We start from the raw sequence: 17426 nt of genomic DNA, 5'->3' as shown, positions 1-17426 counted from the left end.
ACTACTAAAACATTCTAAAATGCATGATAAATATTCTAAAATACAGAACTCTTTCTGGAAATTCTACAGAGATGTATCCTACAAAAAGATAAGAATGAGGGATGTGTACACATGAAAATGGCATCGCGGAGCAACAACAAGAAAGTTAATATTTATACAATAAAGTACGGTATAAATTAATAATTCTGTTTTGGTGATCACTTCCAAAAGCTCTTCCAAATAAAATTCTGGAGAATTATAGAAAACAAAGCAAATCTAAATAGAACCACTTCAAGGACAGGAAAGATTCATTACGTTTAGATGTTCCATAATGCCAAAACCAAATTTACTTTTTTATGCTATAACACAGCACATATATCAAATACTATGTAACCACTAAAATGTCAAGTAGTTCTGCCACTAAATGAAAACAGATCATAAAAAAGCATAAATGCAACCAGAATTTTGGAAGAAAATAATTACTTGTTGTTTGTATATTTACATATATAAATTAGTAGACCTGAGGATCCTACCCAAATACTAATATTAAGTCATATTCAGATATCAGTGGTTTTGTGTATATACAAATCTTTGTGTTACTTTCAAATTTTAAAAGAAACAGCAAAAGGTATTTTTATTTAAAAATTATTTAACACAAAGATATTTCATCAATCATGCATAAAATGCAAATCTGTGAAACATGAAAAATTTATACCTTTTGACATTGCTTTTTTATTTTTTTTGAATACATTTTATTTATGTATGAGTATTTGTGTGTTCATGCACCACAGCACAAGTAGAAGTTGGTTCTCTCCTTCTAACTATGAGTTCAAGGATCAAACTCAGGCTTATCAGGTTGGGAAGGCAATATATACCTTTTACCCGCTAAGCCATCTCATTGGCTCTTGAAACTTCTTAATGGGTAACTTTTAATCTTATTATTCTACCATTTTGCCTATAACATGGCTGAAATGAACAATTAAACAATTTCCACACTGCTAACAGTAGGTAATACACTCTAATAATCTAAGGTCCTTAAGTATTTTATCCAGATTCATCCATTTGAGACCAATCTAATCCACACTTCATTTGTAATTCAAGTACTATTAATTTTTACTTGTCCATTATTTTGCATCTTTTGGCAACACAGACCTAGAGAAAATACACTGTCTAAAGATTGAAGCTCCGTTTCTTTATATAAAAAAGAGCATTTTTAGGTCATTCTCACAATTAATAAATTGGAATAATTTAAAGTGTAATTAAATAAACATTACAGCATACCAAATGAAAACATTATTACTTAACTGTATTACAGTTCACCCTTTTCTAAAGAGGGAAACATATTAAAGATGAAAACATAGACAACAATGAAATTACACAGATTGCTGGGCACACATCTGAAACCCCCGGTTCACAGTAAGCAGCCCAGGGCAGTTGCTAGAAGCCTATTACTGCTTATAAAACCGAGTTCCACTATTGGTGGGACAGCACACAATGACAAACAGCTTCCCTGTTACAAAGGTGGCAGGAAATCTATCAAACTGAACAATAAAACTGCAATTGAGTTTCTTTGGCTTTTTATAGCTGCTGCATATATACTGGTGTAACTGCAAAAGCAAAAGCTTTCCAATTCTGCAACTAAGTTCTTTACACACCGGTTCTTCATCAAGAACTACAATATAAATTCGTGATATGAAAACCACAAATCACTGCAAAACGCAAAAGGTAAGCTTCATTTTAAAACCACATGCAAGAACGTACTTAAAATGCTTTTAAATGGACACTTTCACAGACAGAAAATTTGGTTACAAGAACTTCAACAGAATCTTTAGCATACTACAAATTGTTCATCTCCTTAACTAAGTAATTCATACCTATGACTGGAAGCACAAGTTTCTCATTTTAAAAATAACTGTCAACATTTCAACAACAACCAAAAAAAGAATGAATGTAGTAGCATTTAAATAAGTTATTTTGTATAAATTTTATAAGAAAGAAATAACTTTTAATCAATGAAGAAAATCCCCAAAAAAAAAATAAAAATATATGTATGGGAAATTAAAAGTTGAAATTACAAAAGCCAACTTGAAACAAGTTTTTCTTTGCCCTCTCACAATTCCATTTGGTAGCTTGTTTTCTTTTTTTAAATATATCATCATAGAAAAAATGTGGCAAATCTAGTTTTATTCCAATTTAAAATTACAAAAATAAAAACACTTCACAATTTCTTACGTCAGCATTTCCTTGCAAAGGAGGCAGAGAACTGGCTTTTATCGGAAAGTAGACACAGGGCCTCTCCTTAAAGCAATTATTTTCTTTGCAAAGCAGTTTTAAGTTCTGTTTCAAATCAAAAGGCACTGACGTAAAGAAAAATATAAACTGAACAATGCCTGCCTCTTCTCTCTGAGCACTCTGAATTTATTCTATATAATCTATGTCTAGAATAAATATAAATAACTGGATAGATAAATAAGTGTATAAATGAATGAATGTTGCTTGCAATTACTACATAAAATAGTATATTTCCTCCCTTTAACATTCTCTGCACCAAATTTAAACTCACAAAAAGGCAAACAGACTTTTCATGATTAAAAATCTATTAAGAAATCATAAACTGAGGTACACATTCAGTTTCTTTAGACTCTCCATATCTCATACATATACTCTTTTCTAAAAAGTAAAATATCTTATACTACACTATCAGCTTAATGTTAAGTTGGACAGGGAAGAATTTTATGAAAATAGCAAAAGTATTTCCTGCATAGACAGAGGATTATCCAAACGTCCTTGTATAGAAGTTTATTTTACATATATGGGTGTACATATGTGTATATATAACCGCCAGAAGGCCAGAAGAACAGACTGGGTAAAGATACTAGAGAGAAAAGAAAAAGATGTAAGGAGGTGACATCGGTTGAGAGGGAGAAGACAGCAACAGAGAGGAAAGCAGAAAGCTGAGCAGGCAATCATGCAGGGACAGATCAATGAAACGACCACCATCTCTCAACCACTATATGAGATGCAGATTGATACATACGATCAAGACAGACGGACATGAGACACTACAAAAATTACATTCTGTGTGTTCAGACAGACTGGGTGACCAGGTAAGCTATCATCTAAAACTGAAATCCTAAAGAAGGTAAAGGATTTCATTAAATGGAAGGGGCTGTATAAAGAAAGACTTAACTCAGCATGGCGTATTTGAAAATAACTGTAACCTACAGCCAGAGTGTAGTTTCTTGTCAAGCAGTGAAAGTTAGAAAATACTTCTATCAATGCCATCAATGAAAGACAAGGCAAACATATGTGAAAAGGTAATTTTTAAAAATAATCTTGCTATTAAACGAAATAACAAACTGCCTACGAAAACAAGATGTTATTTTTAGATTGATATATTCCTAATATTACATAGGTTCGGTGGCACTGTATTGTTTGGGTAGAAATCTACAAGAAAATCCAGTCCCATAGAGTTATGTAGCTGGTGAGGACAGCTTCACAGATCCTCAGAAAAGATCTCAAGGACTCCCAAACTCTTCTGGTGACACACCAACATCTCTCGGGAGGTTATATTCCCAAGCCATCCTTCCTAAGGTAAACTCATATACACTCAGAACACATGCTTGGCACTTTCCTAACCTGCAATCCCAACAGATAGCTTTGAAATCTAATCCAAATGTATGCAAGGCTCAAATGCAACTCAATTTCCCTCATTATCTCTCTGTAAAAGGTGAAAACCAGCTAACAGAGAATCAACCCAGATTACAGCAGCCCACTGCAATGGAGACAAAAGTACAAACCAAAAACAAGTACATAGAGATGGGAAACTGATCCTGTACAGGATCTCATTCTGGACAGCTGAGGCTTTAAGAGTCATGTAGATTTTCGGGGGATATTCGATTTATCCTTGTAGTGCAAAAACAGCCACATATTAATAAATAAATAGATGGGAGTTTTTATGTTCCAGAATTCTTATTTGTAACAGGCATGATTTTGTCCTTGGTTAGCTGAACAGTGCTCTTTGGACTAAACTGATCAGTCTCAAAAATTTGATGCATGGGAACAAAGGCACTTCATAAAAAGAGTTGATTTTCTTATTTCCCGCTAGATTTTCTTAATATTTACTTTTATTATTTTAATTGTGTGTGTGTATGTGTGTGCATTTGGGTTTGTGTGTATGAATGCAGATGCCCTGAGAGGCCATACATATTGGGTACCCCTGGGGCTAGAGTTAAAGGCAGTTAAGCCACTTGACACAGGTTCTAGTAACTGAACTTGGATCCTCTAACAGAGATTCTTCTACATTCTGGTGCTAGGATTAAAGGCATGCAGAACCACATAATAAGAAAACAAATATTTCGATTCTAATGGTACTTCAATTAAAAATTAAACCTTGGCAAATATTTTAAACTCCAGAAAAAGTGATGAACTGGTAATGAAACAATAAGAACTTACAAAGATAAATGGTGGTAATATAAATGTATGCACTAATATGAGGGAGGAAATTATATTATCTTATGAAGTCTTACATATTATAGTTCTAAGAATTTACATAAACTCCCAAATAAGCATAGTTTGTTCACCAACTGGTAGAAGAATAAAGTCAAGGCCTGGAAGACTGAGATAACTGAGAAAATGAACACAACCCCAGGGGAAAATATGGATGAATCCAAGCAACAGCATACAAACAATAATTTGAAAAAAATCCATTTAACATGCTTGCACTAACCCTAAGTTTAAACACAAAAAAGGACATTATTTATAAGGTCTGATGACACACATGCCGCACTACGTTCAGTACGCAGAACTGACAAAACAAAAACTAAAAGAATTCTATGAAGGTATGCACTATAGTCAGAGTATAATAGTAACACCAAATTACTTTAGTGGGGAGTAAGAATAGGAAATAGAATGAAGAATGATAGACAAAACATTTGAGAAGGGGTACTTAATTTTATAAATGCTAACTATTAGGTACATTGTTTTTTGTATCTTTCAATGTCTAGAATATTTCATTAAAAATTTTAAAGCTAAAAAAGCAAAGAACAGATTGGAAGAGGTGACATAAGTCTACCACTCAGCACATAGGAAGTGGAGGCAGGAGGATCACAAGTTCCAGGTCACTTTTGACTAAATAGTGAATTCATGGCCATCCTGGGTTACACCGGATGTGTAAAACAGAAAAATAGGCGAGTAGTTTCTTTGAAACCAGTTTTTTACCTGACTTTGACCTGAGCAAAGCGCAAATATAAGCCATAACTTTCCTTTTTATTCAACATTATTTTATTTACAAGAAGAAAAAAAAACAAAAACAAAAAACAAAACCTTTCATCTTTGACCATGGTGCGCCACCTTGTGTTCAAAACTTTCTAACAACAATAAAAATTCAGAGAAAAATATCTGAGTGTGGCATACATGAAAATATAAATTCCTATATGCTATGCCATGATGTTCAACTTTACTTAGTTGAAACCCACATAATACTGTCATCAAAAATAATTATTTCAGATCTAAATAAGTTAGTAACATGCCTTTTTAGTCTTCACTATATCTTGAGAAAATAATTTGCCTTTTTAATTTCAAACATATTAATATTCTTACTTAAATAAAATTAAAAATTATAGATATTTAAAATAACATACACTTGCATAAAGCAACTTACCTTTGAATGTGTGATGGATAGCGTGTCTACCCACACACGCCAGCCACCCCACTCATATTTGACTGCATGGTAAAGCAGGATTCTGAATATGGCATATACCATTTCTGTTATCTTTTGCTCATCTGAATTCATAGGATTAAAATAGCAAAGAGAAAGCATCCATTCTTGCCACACAGAGCATTGAAGCAAGCTCCTAAAAGTTATTAAAGAAATATTGAATTACTAAAAGCTATAAAATCAAGAGAATTCTAAACAGTAACTCAAGTTCTGTTTTAAAAAAAAAAAAAAAAAACTGGCCAGGCAGGATAGCTGCCTCGAGCCTTAACCCCAGAGGCAGAGGCAGGTGGATCTGAAGTGGAAGGCAGCCTGCTCTACAGAGGGAGCTACAGGACAGTCGGGGCTATACACAGAAACACTATCTCAAGGGGGAGTGAGAGGTAGAGGGAAACAGTTATAACAACGTGGTAATAAAAAGTCTAACTCTGTGTGTGTTACTTCACACAGTCTTAAGAAGGAATTTTTCTAAGACAGACTGGAATGATTCAAAAGTAGGTATGAATAGTGTCAATGAATGCTCTCTGTTCCAGCTTACCTCCTGTTTTCTCTACTGTTATTAAAAAGTTTAATCATGTCAGAAAGAAAGGCTCGGCGAACCTCCATGCTCTCTGGGCACTGGGGAGAATTTCGAAGTAGGGTTGCAATTACTTTTAGTATCTCTGCAAGACAGTTCATAAATAAGTAAAAACCAAACACAAAAAATTCATGAAGGTAGATTAATGTAAACATTTTCTTTAGCTTTTCTTTATAAATATCTACTGAAAACATTTTACAAAAATGGGAAAAACATGCTAACTTATATTTTAAAGAATTTTTAAAATTCTTTAAAAATTTAAAATTTACGAAAACAAACACACATTCATTACAAAGAACTTATCAACAAGACAATGATTTAATGTCAAATTGATGGCTTCTTCCACTCCTTACGATGGAACCCAGGATCATGGCATGATGAACAAATGCTCTACCACTGAGTAACAGCCCAGCCAGAGTTGCATTGTACAGTTCAAACAGTATACTTAAATTATAAATGAACAAAATGTTTAGTCTCTACCAAAGAACAAAGTTGATCTTAAAGACAAACAAAAATTCTCACTATAATTAAAATCTTAAGGAGAAAAAAAATAAATTTTTACTCTACAACAAAAATGATGGTTACATAGTCTTTCCTTTATCAAATAAATTTTTAAAGCTCTAAATATTTTTTCTCTAATTTTAAAGGTAAAATTAGAAAAAAAAAGGAAAATAAAATTTACTCAACACCCCATCCCCAGAAAATGCACATAAAACTGCTACTGAATGGACATTTTGTACGGAAAGAATTTTTTAAAACACTACTTAGTCTGAACTATACAGATTATTAAAAATAACTATAACTATAAATTTAAACAATATACTAAAACCTTAGCTACCTAATTAAAAGTTTAAGAATTCTAAGTCAGACGCTTGTCAAGAATTCTGATGAGTGAAATTAAACATTCAAAATGACAAAATGAAAATACTCTTCCACAGAATTAATGATATTTTAGAGTAATTTCTAAACTCTTTGATAACTTTAAAAATTTTCTACCAAACTATTAAAATGATGATGATATTCATGATAATAAGGTCATTGCATTACTCTGAGGATATGCTGTCCTAGGGCACTTCTGAAGGAAAACACATTCAACAGAGCCACCAGCTTCCCACAACAGAATGTAGATACTACTTATTATCATGATTTTAGAGTTCATAAAAGTCTCAAACTAGTAAAATAGGTAAAGAGTTGAACCCAGGTCGCCTCTATCTTATTTTTTCTTTTTAATGTACATGGGTGTCTAATTTACATGCATGTCTATGTACCATGGCCATGGAATGACCATAGAGGCCAGAAGGGATCGGATCCTACAAGTACCATATGGCTGCTGGGATTTAACACGGGCCCAATAAAAGAAGAACCAGTGCTCTTGATCACTGAGACACCTTCTTCCAATGCAGATTTAGCTGTTTCTTGAACATGACACTGCCCGCATCTTCTGAGTCAGTTACTCAGGCATTAAAGAATCAGATGGGACGGTTTGAATGCGTCATCTCCACAAGGCAAGTGCTACCCACATGACAAGGCTAAGAGGTGGGACCTTTGTGCAGTCAGGCCTTGAGGGCTCTCCAATTAATGAGATGAAGGCTATTTTTTAGGGCTCTAGGGCGGCTCTCAGCTTGCTTGCTCTGTCTTCCTCAGTGGGCGGAGCAGCCCTTACCAAATCAAATAGAGGAGCTTTCAGCTTGGTTTCTGAGCATACAAAATAAATTCTCCTTTTTTGAATTATTCAGTCTCAGCGACTATTTTAGAACAGCATGGCCTAAGTTGATAAAATACTCTAAAATTCTTACATTTAAATTTTTCCCTTTTCACTCTGAACAGTGAATGACAAAGTAAGACTTGGAAAGCAAAGGAAAAGTAAATTTCTTGCTTTTAAAATCGATACAAAGTAGCACATTATACACAGAAAAACAAAAGATAAAATACATACGAGGGTTTTGTATTTTCACGGTAGAATCAGGATCTGGATGCTGTTTATGGACCACCTGCGTACAAATCTGCTCTATAAGAATCTGCAAAGGTAAACAACAAACTACATTAGCACAAAGGCTTAGTGAGTATCACCATTACGGAAGTCTAAGAATAATACCGAAGCTCCGTGTGCACAGCTGGGCACAGGACTCATGCCTATAACCCCAGCTCTAAGGGGGATGAGGCAGGAGGACTGCCAAGACTTTACAGCCTGTCTTGGCTACATTGCTAGGTTCTGGAACAGCATGAGCTTCAAAATGAGATGCCTTTTCAAAAGTAAAATTTATGATATAATCCTATATTTTCAATGCTAAGTAGTTTAGACACATAAATACCTTTAACATCATAATGCTATTTTTACTTCATTATAAAATATAACATCAAATAATCAACACAATGGAACAAACACAAATTGGGCTAATTAGATTACTTAATAATTCATAATTAATAAACTTCTGAAATTCAGTCATATTGTCTTTATATAATCTTTATATAAATAATTTAAAAGTGGTGTATTATAGACAAATGATCTCATTTTACTTAAATACTAGCAATTAAACACACATCTTCATAATAAATTAATGAGTAAATTCTAATTACATTCTTACCTCAAACAGAACATTATATGTGGTCATTGTGATTAGGTTTGTCTGAAGCATGAGTCTCTCAGCTAGCAACGAAAACAACCCATGTCCAAGCATGATTTCAGCTTTTCTCCTAAAATAACATGAAAAAAATTACAAAATACAGAGTTTTGAGGTTCACAACAAGATAAAGAAAATATAGATTGTTTTTTCTGATTATTAATCCAAACTCAATTATTCTTTAACTAAATAATATCCAACAGCTCACATTAGGTTTCATCCATACTCACTTTGGGGCCAGATGTTTTAAAAAATAGCCCAGTGCCTTGAGTGCTTGTACTCTGATTCCTTCACTTTTTGATGCCAAAAGTTTATAAACGACACTGAATAAATAAAAATTAAGAACAAACAAGTCTAAGTATAATTGTCAAAGTAAATGTCATTGCAAACTTATTTCAAATAACGTAAGTAAATTTAATATACATTTGTGACATCTAAAAGTCATTAATCTCAGGCTTTAGAAACTTTTAGTGAAAACAAATGACAATTAACTAAATATTCTGAAAAAGACAAGCTAATCTCACCATATAAGCACGGTTTAAAGCACTATTTAATGGTAGCACATACTTAAACTTATAAATAATTATTCTCATCATGAAAAACAAAATAATGGACCAGTAATGTGTGATCATCAGGAAAGACATATAAATAACACAAATCAGTTTTTAAAACGATTATTAGGTGTGGTGGTACATGCCTACAAGTCCAACACTCAGGAAGCTGAGGCAGGAAGTGTGGATTACAAAGAAAGAAAACCCATGGATGCACTCCAAGCCTAACTACAGATATATGAGTAGGGTCTAGAGAGGAACCTCCTACTGTTGTAAAGTCAAACTGCTGTCTAAATACCTATGTTTATTCCCATATACAAGTCCCTCTCTTGCCATGAATGGCTGTGAATGTAGAAACTCATGCCTGATCAAGATGGTGAGAATATGATAACCGTTGAGTACATAAACAAGACGCACTCAAAAGTTCAAGAGAACATTACAGAAGAGAGTAGGAAAGATTTAAGAGTTGGAAGACAGGGTGAGGGGCTATAAAGAGTAATCTTCTGGGTCTGGCATGGTTATTGTAATCTTGAAACCAGCCACAGCAGCTGCCTAGGGCCCAACAAGACTGGCAGTAGGCCCACACAAGATTGGCCCTCTCAACAGTCAGTTATGAATGGCAAAAGGGCTCATGGGGTCCCAACTCTTCCTACAGAACTACTGCCTACTAAAAAACTCTAGAAAAGAGATATTCACTATCTTCAAGTTATACCCATTTGTGAACCAAACCAAAATCCAATGCAAAGTTCGACAGATGGCTACAGATGGTCCAGTAGGTTACAAAAGAAATCATAAAGATATGAATATGGGAGCAGAATTTGGGGGACAAGGGAAGAGTGACAGGAAAGGGAGGTAAAAATAATTAAAATGCATTTCATACAGGTATGGAAATATCAAAATATAAAAAATTATAATCACAAAAATAGAATAATTTTATAACTTAAGACTCATTAACAAAAAAAATCATGAAATAACCTTGATTTTAATAAGCTTAGAAATCTTAAATTATGTCCTACTAAAAACTCTTTTCATAAACTAGAATCAAATAATGTCTCATATTTAAGAATCTAGTATTTCCAAAGTAATGATTTATAGTCAATATTACTATAACTCTCCATATCCTAACTCTTACCGTAACCCATTCCGTTGGTCAAAAGCAGGAATCATGGAGTTAGGATGCTCTGCCATCAATGCAACAAGCAATTGTAAAACATCCATTAGATTGTCGTCCTACAATTATTTTAGAAAATTAAAAATAAAAGGAAGAAAAATCAACTCTTTGAACACTGAATATTTCTGAAACAATATAAATTTCAACTTTAAATATGCAAATCTACAATATACCAGTTTTGAAAAGCTGGATGTTTTATAAATATTTTAAGTATTTACTTATAATTATACCCTAAATGTACACTTCAAAGTATACACCAGAAAATAGCCAGAATCAAAGAGATAAAATAGCTTTTATGTTATAATGTATCACAATACATTATATTCCACAGAAATAGTGTGTCTGACTTAATGAATTATTTTTTTGTTGTTGCCACCCACATTGGCAGTACTCAGGAATCTAATGCCCTCTTCTGGACTTCACAGGCACCAGGCACACACGGGATGCATTGGCATACACATCAGCAAACACATATACACAAGAGAGACAGACAGACAGAGAAAGAGAGAGAGAGACAGAGACAGAGAGAGAGAAAAAGTCTGCTTAAAGTTAAGTTTACTTTTCTCTTTGTTACAATAGTTCCTAACAATATGCTTTAGCGTACTTTATTCACTAAATAAAATCCAATGTTAGCAACTTCTTAAAACCTTTCATGATGTTCCTAAGAGCCATACTGTGGCAACAAAAACGATTAAAATAAGGATTCATTAGCATCTAAAAAGACATTTATTCTCCATGACAGTGATATAATTAGTAAAGATTTCTTTGATGTTTTTACTTTTTAAAAAAATCCCTAATGCAGTTAAAAAAAATAAAATTCCCAAATCAGAAATTCAAGTATTACCTCATGCATAGTCAGCAGGTAATTAAGAATGGCCTGTAGCTCATCTTCCTTTACTCCAGAGTCCTTTAGAAAGATAATACACTTATCTTAGTATTGCATGCAAAAAAAAATCATCTTTAAAATCAGAAATCATGTACACAGATTATTCAACTTCATCAGCTTCTATAAATCTAAAACTAACCCCAAAAAATCTAGATTTAAAAAAAATTAAGAAAGCACGAAAGACATACAGTCTGCAAACTATACAGAAACCAAGGGGCAGGTCTCTTGCCGAATCTAATGTGACAGCTAATAAGGTACCACAGCATAAAGAACAAGGAGTGAAATGGTGAGAAAATACTGCACAAGCCAGTAATCCGAGCACCTACACCACACAGGCCAAGAACAGAACCTAGTGTTAAACAAGGGCTCTAAATGTCTGCCAAATGAAAAAAGCAAATGGAGTTCTCATGAAAATTTCTATAACATATATTAAAGTGCCACTCTCCAATACTGTAGTGATCTATGAATACCCAAGAGAAACAAGAATGGAAAACAGAGGATGAAACAAGCATCTCTCAGCAAAGTTTCTATCCTATTTTACTGGCAAGGAGTAAACAGAGACCATATTTCATGTTAAATTATCTGCCACAACATGCAGCAAGGGATAGGAAAAGAAACAAACTTACCTTCATCACTAACTGCTTAATGAACATCAGTAAGAATGCTCTCAGAGAAAGTATTTCTTTCTGATTGGGTCGTGGTCCATCTTTAAAGATATACACAATTAGTATTTCAAAAACCTCAAGGCTACCTAAAATACAATGCTTTCATTTCCAGGAGCTTTTCTATATATTTGAAAGAAACATTGAGCTAAGTATAGTGTTACAAACCTTTAAAGCCAGCACTCTGAAACAGAAGCAGGCAGATCTCTGCGTTTGAGACCACGCTTCTCTACAGATTGGGTTCTAGGCCAGCCAGGGCTGCATAGTGAGACGTTGTCTCAAAAAAGATACACACACACATCTCTAAATATTGACCTTCCCTTTTATGCCTGTTAAAAGGCTAGCATCGCTCTCATATTCAACTGTATATACAATACTACAAAAGCACAAGTAGGTTACGCTGTCTGTTGGATATGACGCGACCTGTGAACACATGCATACAAAAGGCATGAACGCAGGAGAGGGCCTAGTGGGAAAGGCCAGGGTCAGCCGGAGTGGAGGGAGGAAAAGAGACGTTGATGGGGAGTTAGTAGGATCACAATCCAGTGTGCAAATGTAAAACACCAGAAAGAAGTGAAAGGGCTTCAAAAAAAAACTATATGGTGATAAAATCGTACTTGACAATAGTATTTATATTTTGTACTGAAAGTGTTTGTTATTAAGATGAAAGAAATTTACCAAAAGTATAAAAGTTTAAAAAAAATCTAAACTTTGGGTAGTAAAATGCTATTATGTGAACTGGGTATGAAACAACTCTTCCTGCTGCTGTTCCTTTAAGCTCTTACAAAAAGCATGCTTAACCACACAAAACTGTTAATGAAGAAGGGAAACATTATGCTGACTACCTCTGACATCTCCAGTACTTGGGAAAGTCCTTGGTCACACATGGCTCACATTAAGTCAATTTTCATGTCTCCAGCATCTAATTCCAAAGTACAAAACTTCTGAAACCAAATAACTATTGTCCTAAGACCTCAAGTTAGGGACCTGTCTGCCTCATAAGTTCTACAGTTTCCCCAGTAATCACTACCTATAGCTAGTGCCCAGACCACCAAAGCACAAGACCACCATGACCTTGAATAGATCAATTAAAATAGGAAGAAAATTGTATAAAATGTGTTCCACATGATAATTCTTAGACAAGTAACAAGCAAAACAGAGAAGAACCACAAAGTTTGTCCAGCTTCCTTAGTTGATCTGTGAGCCTTACTGAAGTCACTATTTACTTATAAAATGAAGATCAAGACATGAAACTAGCAATCAACAAGTATGTGAAAGTCCTACACCATCATGAGGTCTCCATCAGGAAGTTCTGACCTAGATCTGCAAGTGCCACACGCTTGCTAGCTTACACACATCCTAAGGTTTGTGTCCGTGCCACACACTCAGCTGTGGATGCATTTTTCCCAGAGGACACAGAGTTTACTTTGAAGGTTACATAAAGTAGCATAAAATTATAAAAAAAAACTGTCTTTAACATCACTGAATAGTCAAAATCTTTGACAATAATGAAAATGCATCATTTTCTAGCTCCTAAGAAATTGCTTCTACTTTGAAGCAACAGTCTTTAAATGCTATCAAAGACAAGAATGCACCCTCATCTCAGACCATGATCTAAAAAGGATCACACCTCCAAGTGTGGTCCATCAGCACAGTAACTGCCACAGACACAGGCATAAGATTGATCTAAGCCAATGAGCAACTCAGAGGCCAACAGAGGCTTGAAAACACTTGCTTCAAGAGATGCTCTTTTGCTGGCTTCCCAGTTATGAGGACTCAAAGACTGCTGCATGCTACTACCAATGGAGGGAACTACCAAAAACATCTGAACAGAAGAGCTGATCATGTGGAGAGACAATGCATGTTCTGAGCATTTCCAACATTTTTCAACCACCTGCCCCAGCTGCACCTGACACTGCCACCTTGTATCAGCTGATTAGCTCTTTCAACACAAGTCAGTTTGAAGTAGGCTTTACAAAACTTAAAAACTTTTATTTTGACCTCTTACATGAACTTTCCACATGTTCAGAAATTATTACCCTTGTGGTGCTTGTCCTGATTATGAAAGAAAACAATTACTGAAGTTTTAGAATTTCATTATATCTTTATTAAAAACAAACACCTCCTACATTTCTATGAAATTTCCACCTCCCCAAAGCAAACTCTCAGTGACTCTCGCTATGATTATATCAGTATCAATACCAGTAAGCAATTGATTTTGTTTTTCTCAGTGTCAGAGTCTTACAAGTAGCCTGGTCATACTTGTTTCCTGAACAATGCAGTAGCACTCTTCCACAACATTAGCACAGTGTTGGCAACGGCAATTTATAACAGACTAATGAGATTTGCTATCCTGAGGAACTGTAGAAAAGGTTAAGAGCACTGGTTGCTTTCCATGGGACACAGGATTGATTCCCAGCACCTACATAGCAGGTCACAACCTTACACTCCAGTTCCAGAGGATCTGATAACCTCTTCTGGCCTCTGAGAGGACCAGGCACACACCTGATACACAGTCATATGTGCAGGCAAAAAACAAAAAAACAAAAAAAAAAACTCATACACATAAAATAAAATGTAAAAAGAGCATATTGTTGGTTTCTTTTATAATCTGATTTCCGATGTGTACAATATATCATTCAGACAGCAAAATTATACCTAATCCCTTGGGGGTGATACCGCTTCGGTCCTGAGGATTCACTGCCCAGTAGTAGTACTTCAGTGTGTGCATGATGAGAAGCACTGTTCCAACTCTCCGAATAGTGTTATATATGTTGACTGTACCAATGAATTCAGTGGAGAGGTAAGTATACAGCATCAGCTGAACCTACAAAACCAAAATGAAGCACAGAGAAGCTCATTGACAACGTCCCACAGGCTGTTACATTTGGACTACATGTAGTCCCAAAAGTAAGGTGCTGAAGCTAATGACATCATATCAGACATCAAAACAGACAAGCACTCACCACACTCCTTACACAGTAAATACTCCAAAATATGTCAATATTATCACATGGAAAAATTCTTTCATTGCCATTTAGCAGTCATCAATTTTTATTAGCATCTATATCTTTATAACCAATTTATGCTTTAAGAAAATGTCTTGTTCTGTGTGTTTTTCTGGTTCAGTGTGTTTGGTTGGTTGGATGTAACAGGATCTCACTATGTAGCCCTGGCTGGACTGGAGCTGAATATGTAGACCAGGCTGGCCTCAAACTCACAGAGTTCACCAGCCTCTGTCTCCTGGGTTCTGGAATTTGAGAATTAAGATATATATCACCATGTCTGGCAATATGTAGTTGTTTTGTATATACAGATGCTTTCTGTTTTTTACAGAGAGGTATAAGCTAGAAGAAGGAGATGATTTGGTGGGTAAGGTGTGCAGAACTGTACTTGGACCCCCAGAACCAAAGAAAAGCCATACACAGTAGTGGATGGCTGTAATTTCAGCGCTGCTATACAGAGATAGGAAGCATCAGGAAGAGGATCCATAGACGCCTAGAAACCAGCAGGAATGGGCAGCAGTAAACAAGAGACTGTGTCTCAAAGGTGAATGGAGGATGTTCACTAACTGCCCCATGTGCCCCATGGCTCCAGGATACCCCATTCAAACATGAATGTATACACACACAGATTTAAGGGAGAGGGCTGGTATGGCTCAAAAGGCTGAACATATAAAAATGCACATGTGTCTATTTTTACTTCAAATATAAGCTCTTGTTATAGTAGAGAAAACAGGTATACAAGTGCTACCCTAACACAGCACCTTTAGTCTTCATACAAAATTTCAATGAAATGACGGTTCTAAACCTCAGCACAGCTATACTCAAGTAGCTACAGCAACACAAAGTCAAGACTACTCTTGTTCTCCCATGCTGCAATCATGAACTTTCCATACCTACTAGTGGGATATATTTTATAAACTGAACAACTGTACTTCCAGCATATATAATCTCCCCTTAGACAAAATTAGTTCCATGCATTTGCAGCTGAACATTTACATTTCCTTCCTGAACACTAGGCATTCTCACTTTCAACCCTGTGCTCATTGTTGCTTGGGAATTTCTCTCAACAAGGAAGTATTAGGTACCTGTCTCTTAGATGCCCTATAAATAACCAACCTTGAGATTTAATTAGAAATTGGATTAGTAGTGGTGTATGTTACAAACAACGGTGATGCTGAACCAGCCAAGACTGGAGCTTAGAAGACAACTGCAGCTTAGAAAATCAAAAATAGGCTGAGATTTCAGCTAATTTGCAGCATGGAGACATTTTCGATGTATTTACGGCTGTTAAAATGAGTAGCCTCAACCTATCTGTCACTAAAGCAATACAATAATACTTCCTTTCATATAATATACTTCAAATTCTTAAGCACTTTATTTCAGGTCATAGATATTTGCATGTACCTATATACATAGCACTGTTATTACGGATTATAATGACACATGAGCCATCCTTCATACTAAATACTGTTAAGGAGATGAACATTACACAAAAATTCAAGCCATCAAAGCAGACACTGAGACACAGAAGGTCATGGCGGGGCTGGGGACATGTCTAGCTCAGGATCAGAACACTCGCGTGGCATGCACAAAAGCACTGGGTTCAGTCACCAGCACCCAAAGGACACAACAACAACAAAGGCCATGAAGCAGGCTGCCAGAGAGCCCACAGCGAGATAAAGTGAACTGTATCGAAGCCTCATTCATCAAGAAGCACGAAGAAAGGCTTTGAAGACTGGTAGTAGTGCAGGCAGGCAGAAGAAAAGAAGTTTCAAAAAGAAAAATGATAGCTGAAAAACGGTACCACAGATCCAGAGCAATCATTTTCCAAATAGCGGAATACTAATGTCCAAGACTAGGAAAGGACCTGATGAGAATGGCATGTTAGGGACACACAGGAAGCCAGTGCTGATGCACACCTGTAACCCCAGAACTTGGGAGACAAGAGCAAGAGGATCCAGAGTTAAAACCAGCAGGCTACAAGGAGAGACCCAGGCCAGGACATACAGAGCTAGACCCGGTCTCAAAATAAACAACAAAACACACAAGATTTTTTAAATAAATTAGATAAACAAAATGTGAATAAAATCAAAAAAATACTAAGAATGCATCAGCCAAGCCTGGTGTACACCTTTAATCTCAGCACTCAGGAGGCAGAGGCAAGCAGATCTCTGTCTGTGTAAAGCCAGACTGGCCTACAAAAGAAATTCTAAGACAGGTGGGCTACACAGAGAAACCCTGTCTCAAAAATGCCCCCT

At 35.4% G+C, this 17426-nt stretch overlaps 1 protein-coding gene across 5 annotated transcripts in view; it reads right to left on the bottom strand.

The window, feature by feature from the left end:
• Lrba (LPS responsive beige-like anchor protein) overlaps nucleotides 1-17426 on the bottom strand; it is a 478393-nt gene that overhangs the window by 388497 nt on the left and 72470 nt on the right. For all 5 annotated transcript variants that reach the window (XM_075950353.1, XM_075950356.1, XM_075950355.1 and 2 more), the window contains exons 14-22: nucleotides 14822-14990; nucleotides 12128-12207; nucleotides 11460-11522; nucleotides 10577-10674; nucleotides 9124-9216; nucleotides 8858-8966; nucleotides 8209-8290; nucleotides 6234-6357; nucleotides 5642-5834 (exon numbers count right to left, since the gene is read on the bottom strand). In XM_075950353.1, the coding sequence (XP_075806468.1) occupies nucleotides 5642-5834; nucleotides 6234-6357; nucleotides 8209-8290; nucleotides 8858-8966; nucleotides 9124-9216; nucleotides 10577-10674; nucleotides 11460-11522; nucleotides 12128-12207; nucleotides 14822-14990 (1011 nt within the window). The remainder of the gene's footprint in view (nucleotides 1-5641; nucleotides 5835-6233; nucleotides 6358-8208; nucleotides 8291-8857; nucleotides 8967-9123; nucleotides 9217-10576; nucleotides 10675-11459; nucleotides 11523-12127; nucleotides 12208-14821; nucleotides 14991-17426) is intronic.

Source organism: Microtus pennsylvanicus, chromosome 16 (assembly GCF_037038515.1).
Source record: "Microtus pennsylvanicus isolate mMicPen1 chromosome 16, mMicPen1.hap1, whole genome shotgun sequence".
NCBI lineage: Eukaryota > Metazoa > Chordata > Mammalia > Rodentia > Cricetidae > Microtus > Microtus pennsylvanicus.
Note: the sequence above shows the minus strand (reverse complement) of the source record. Positions and strands in the feature narration are given on the sequence as shown.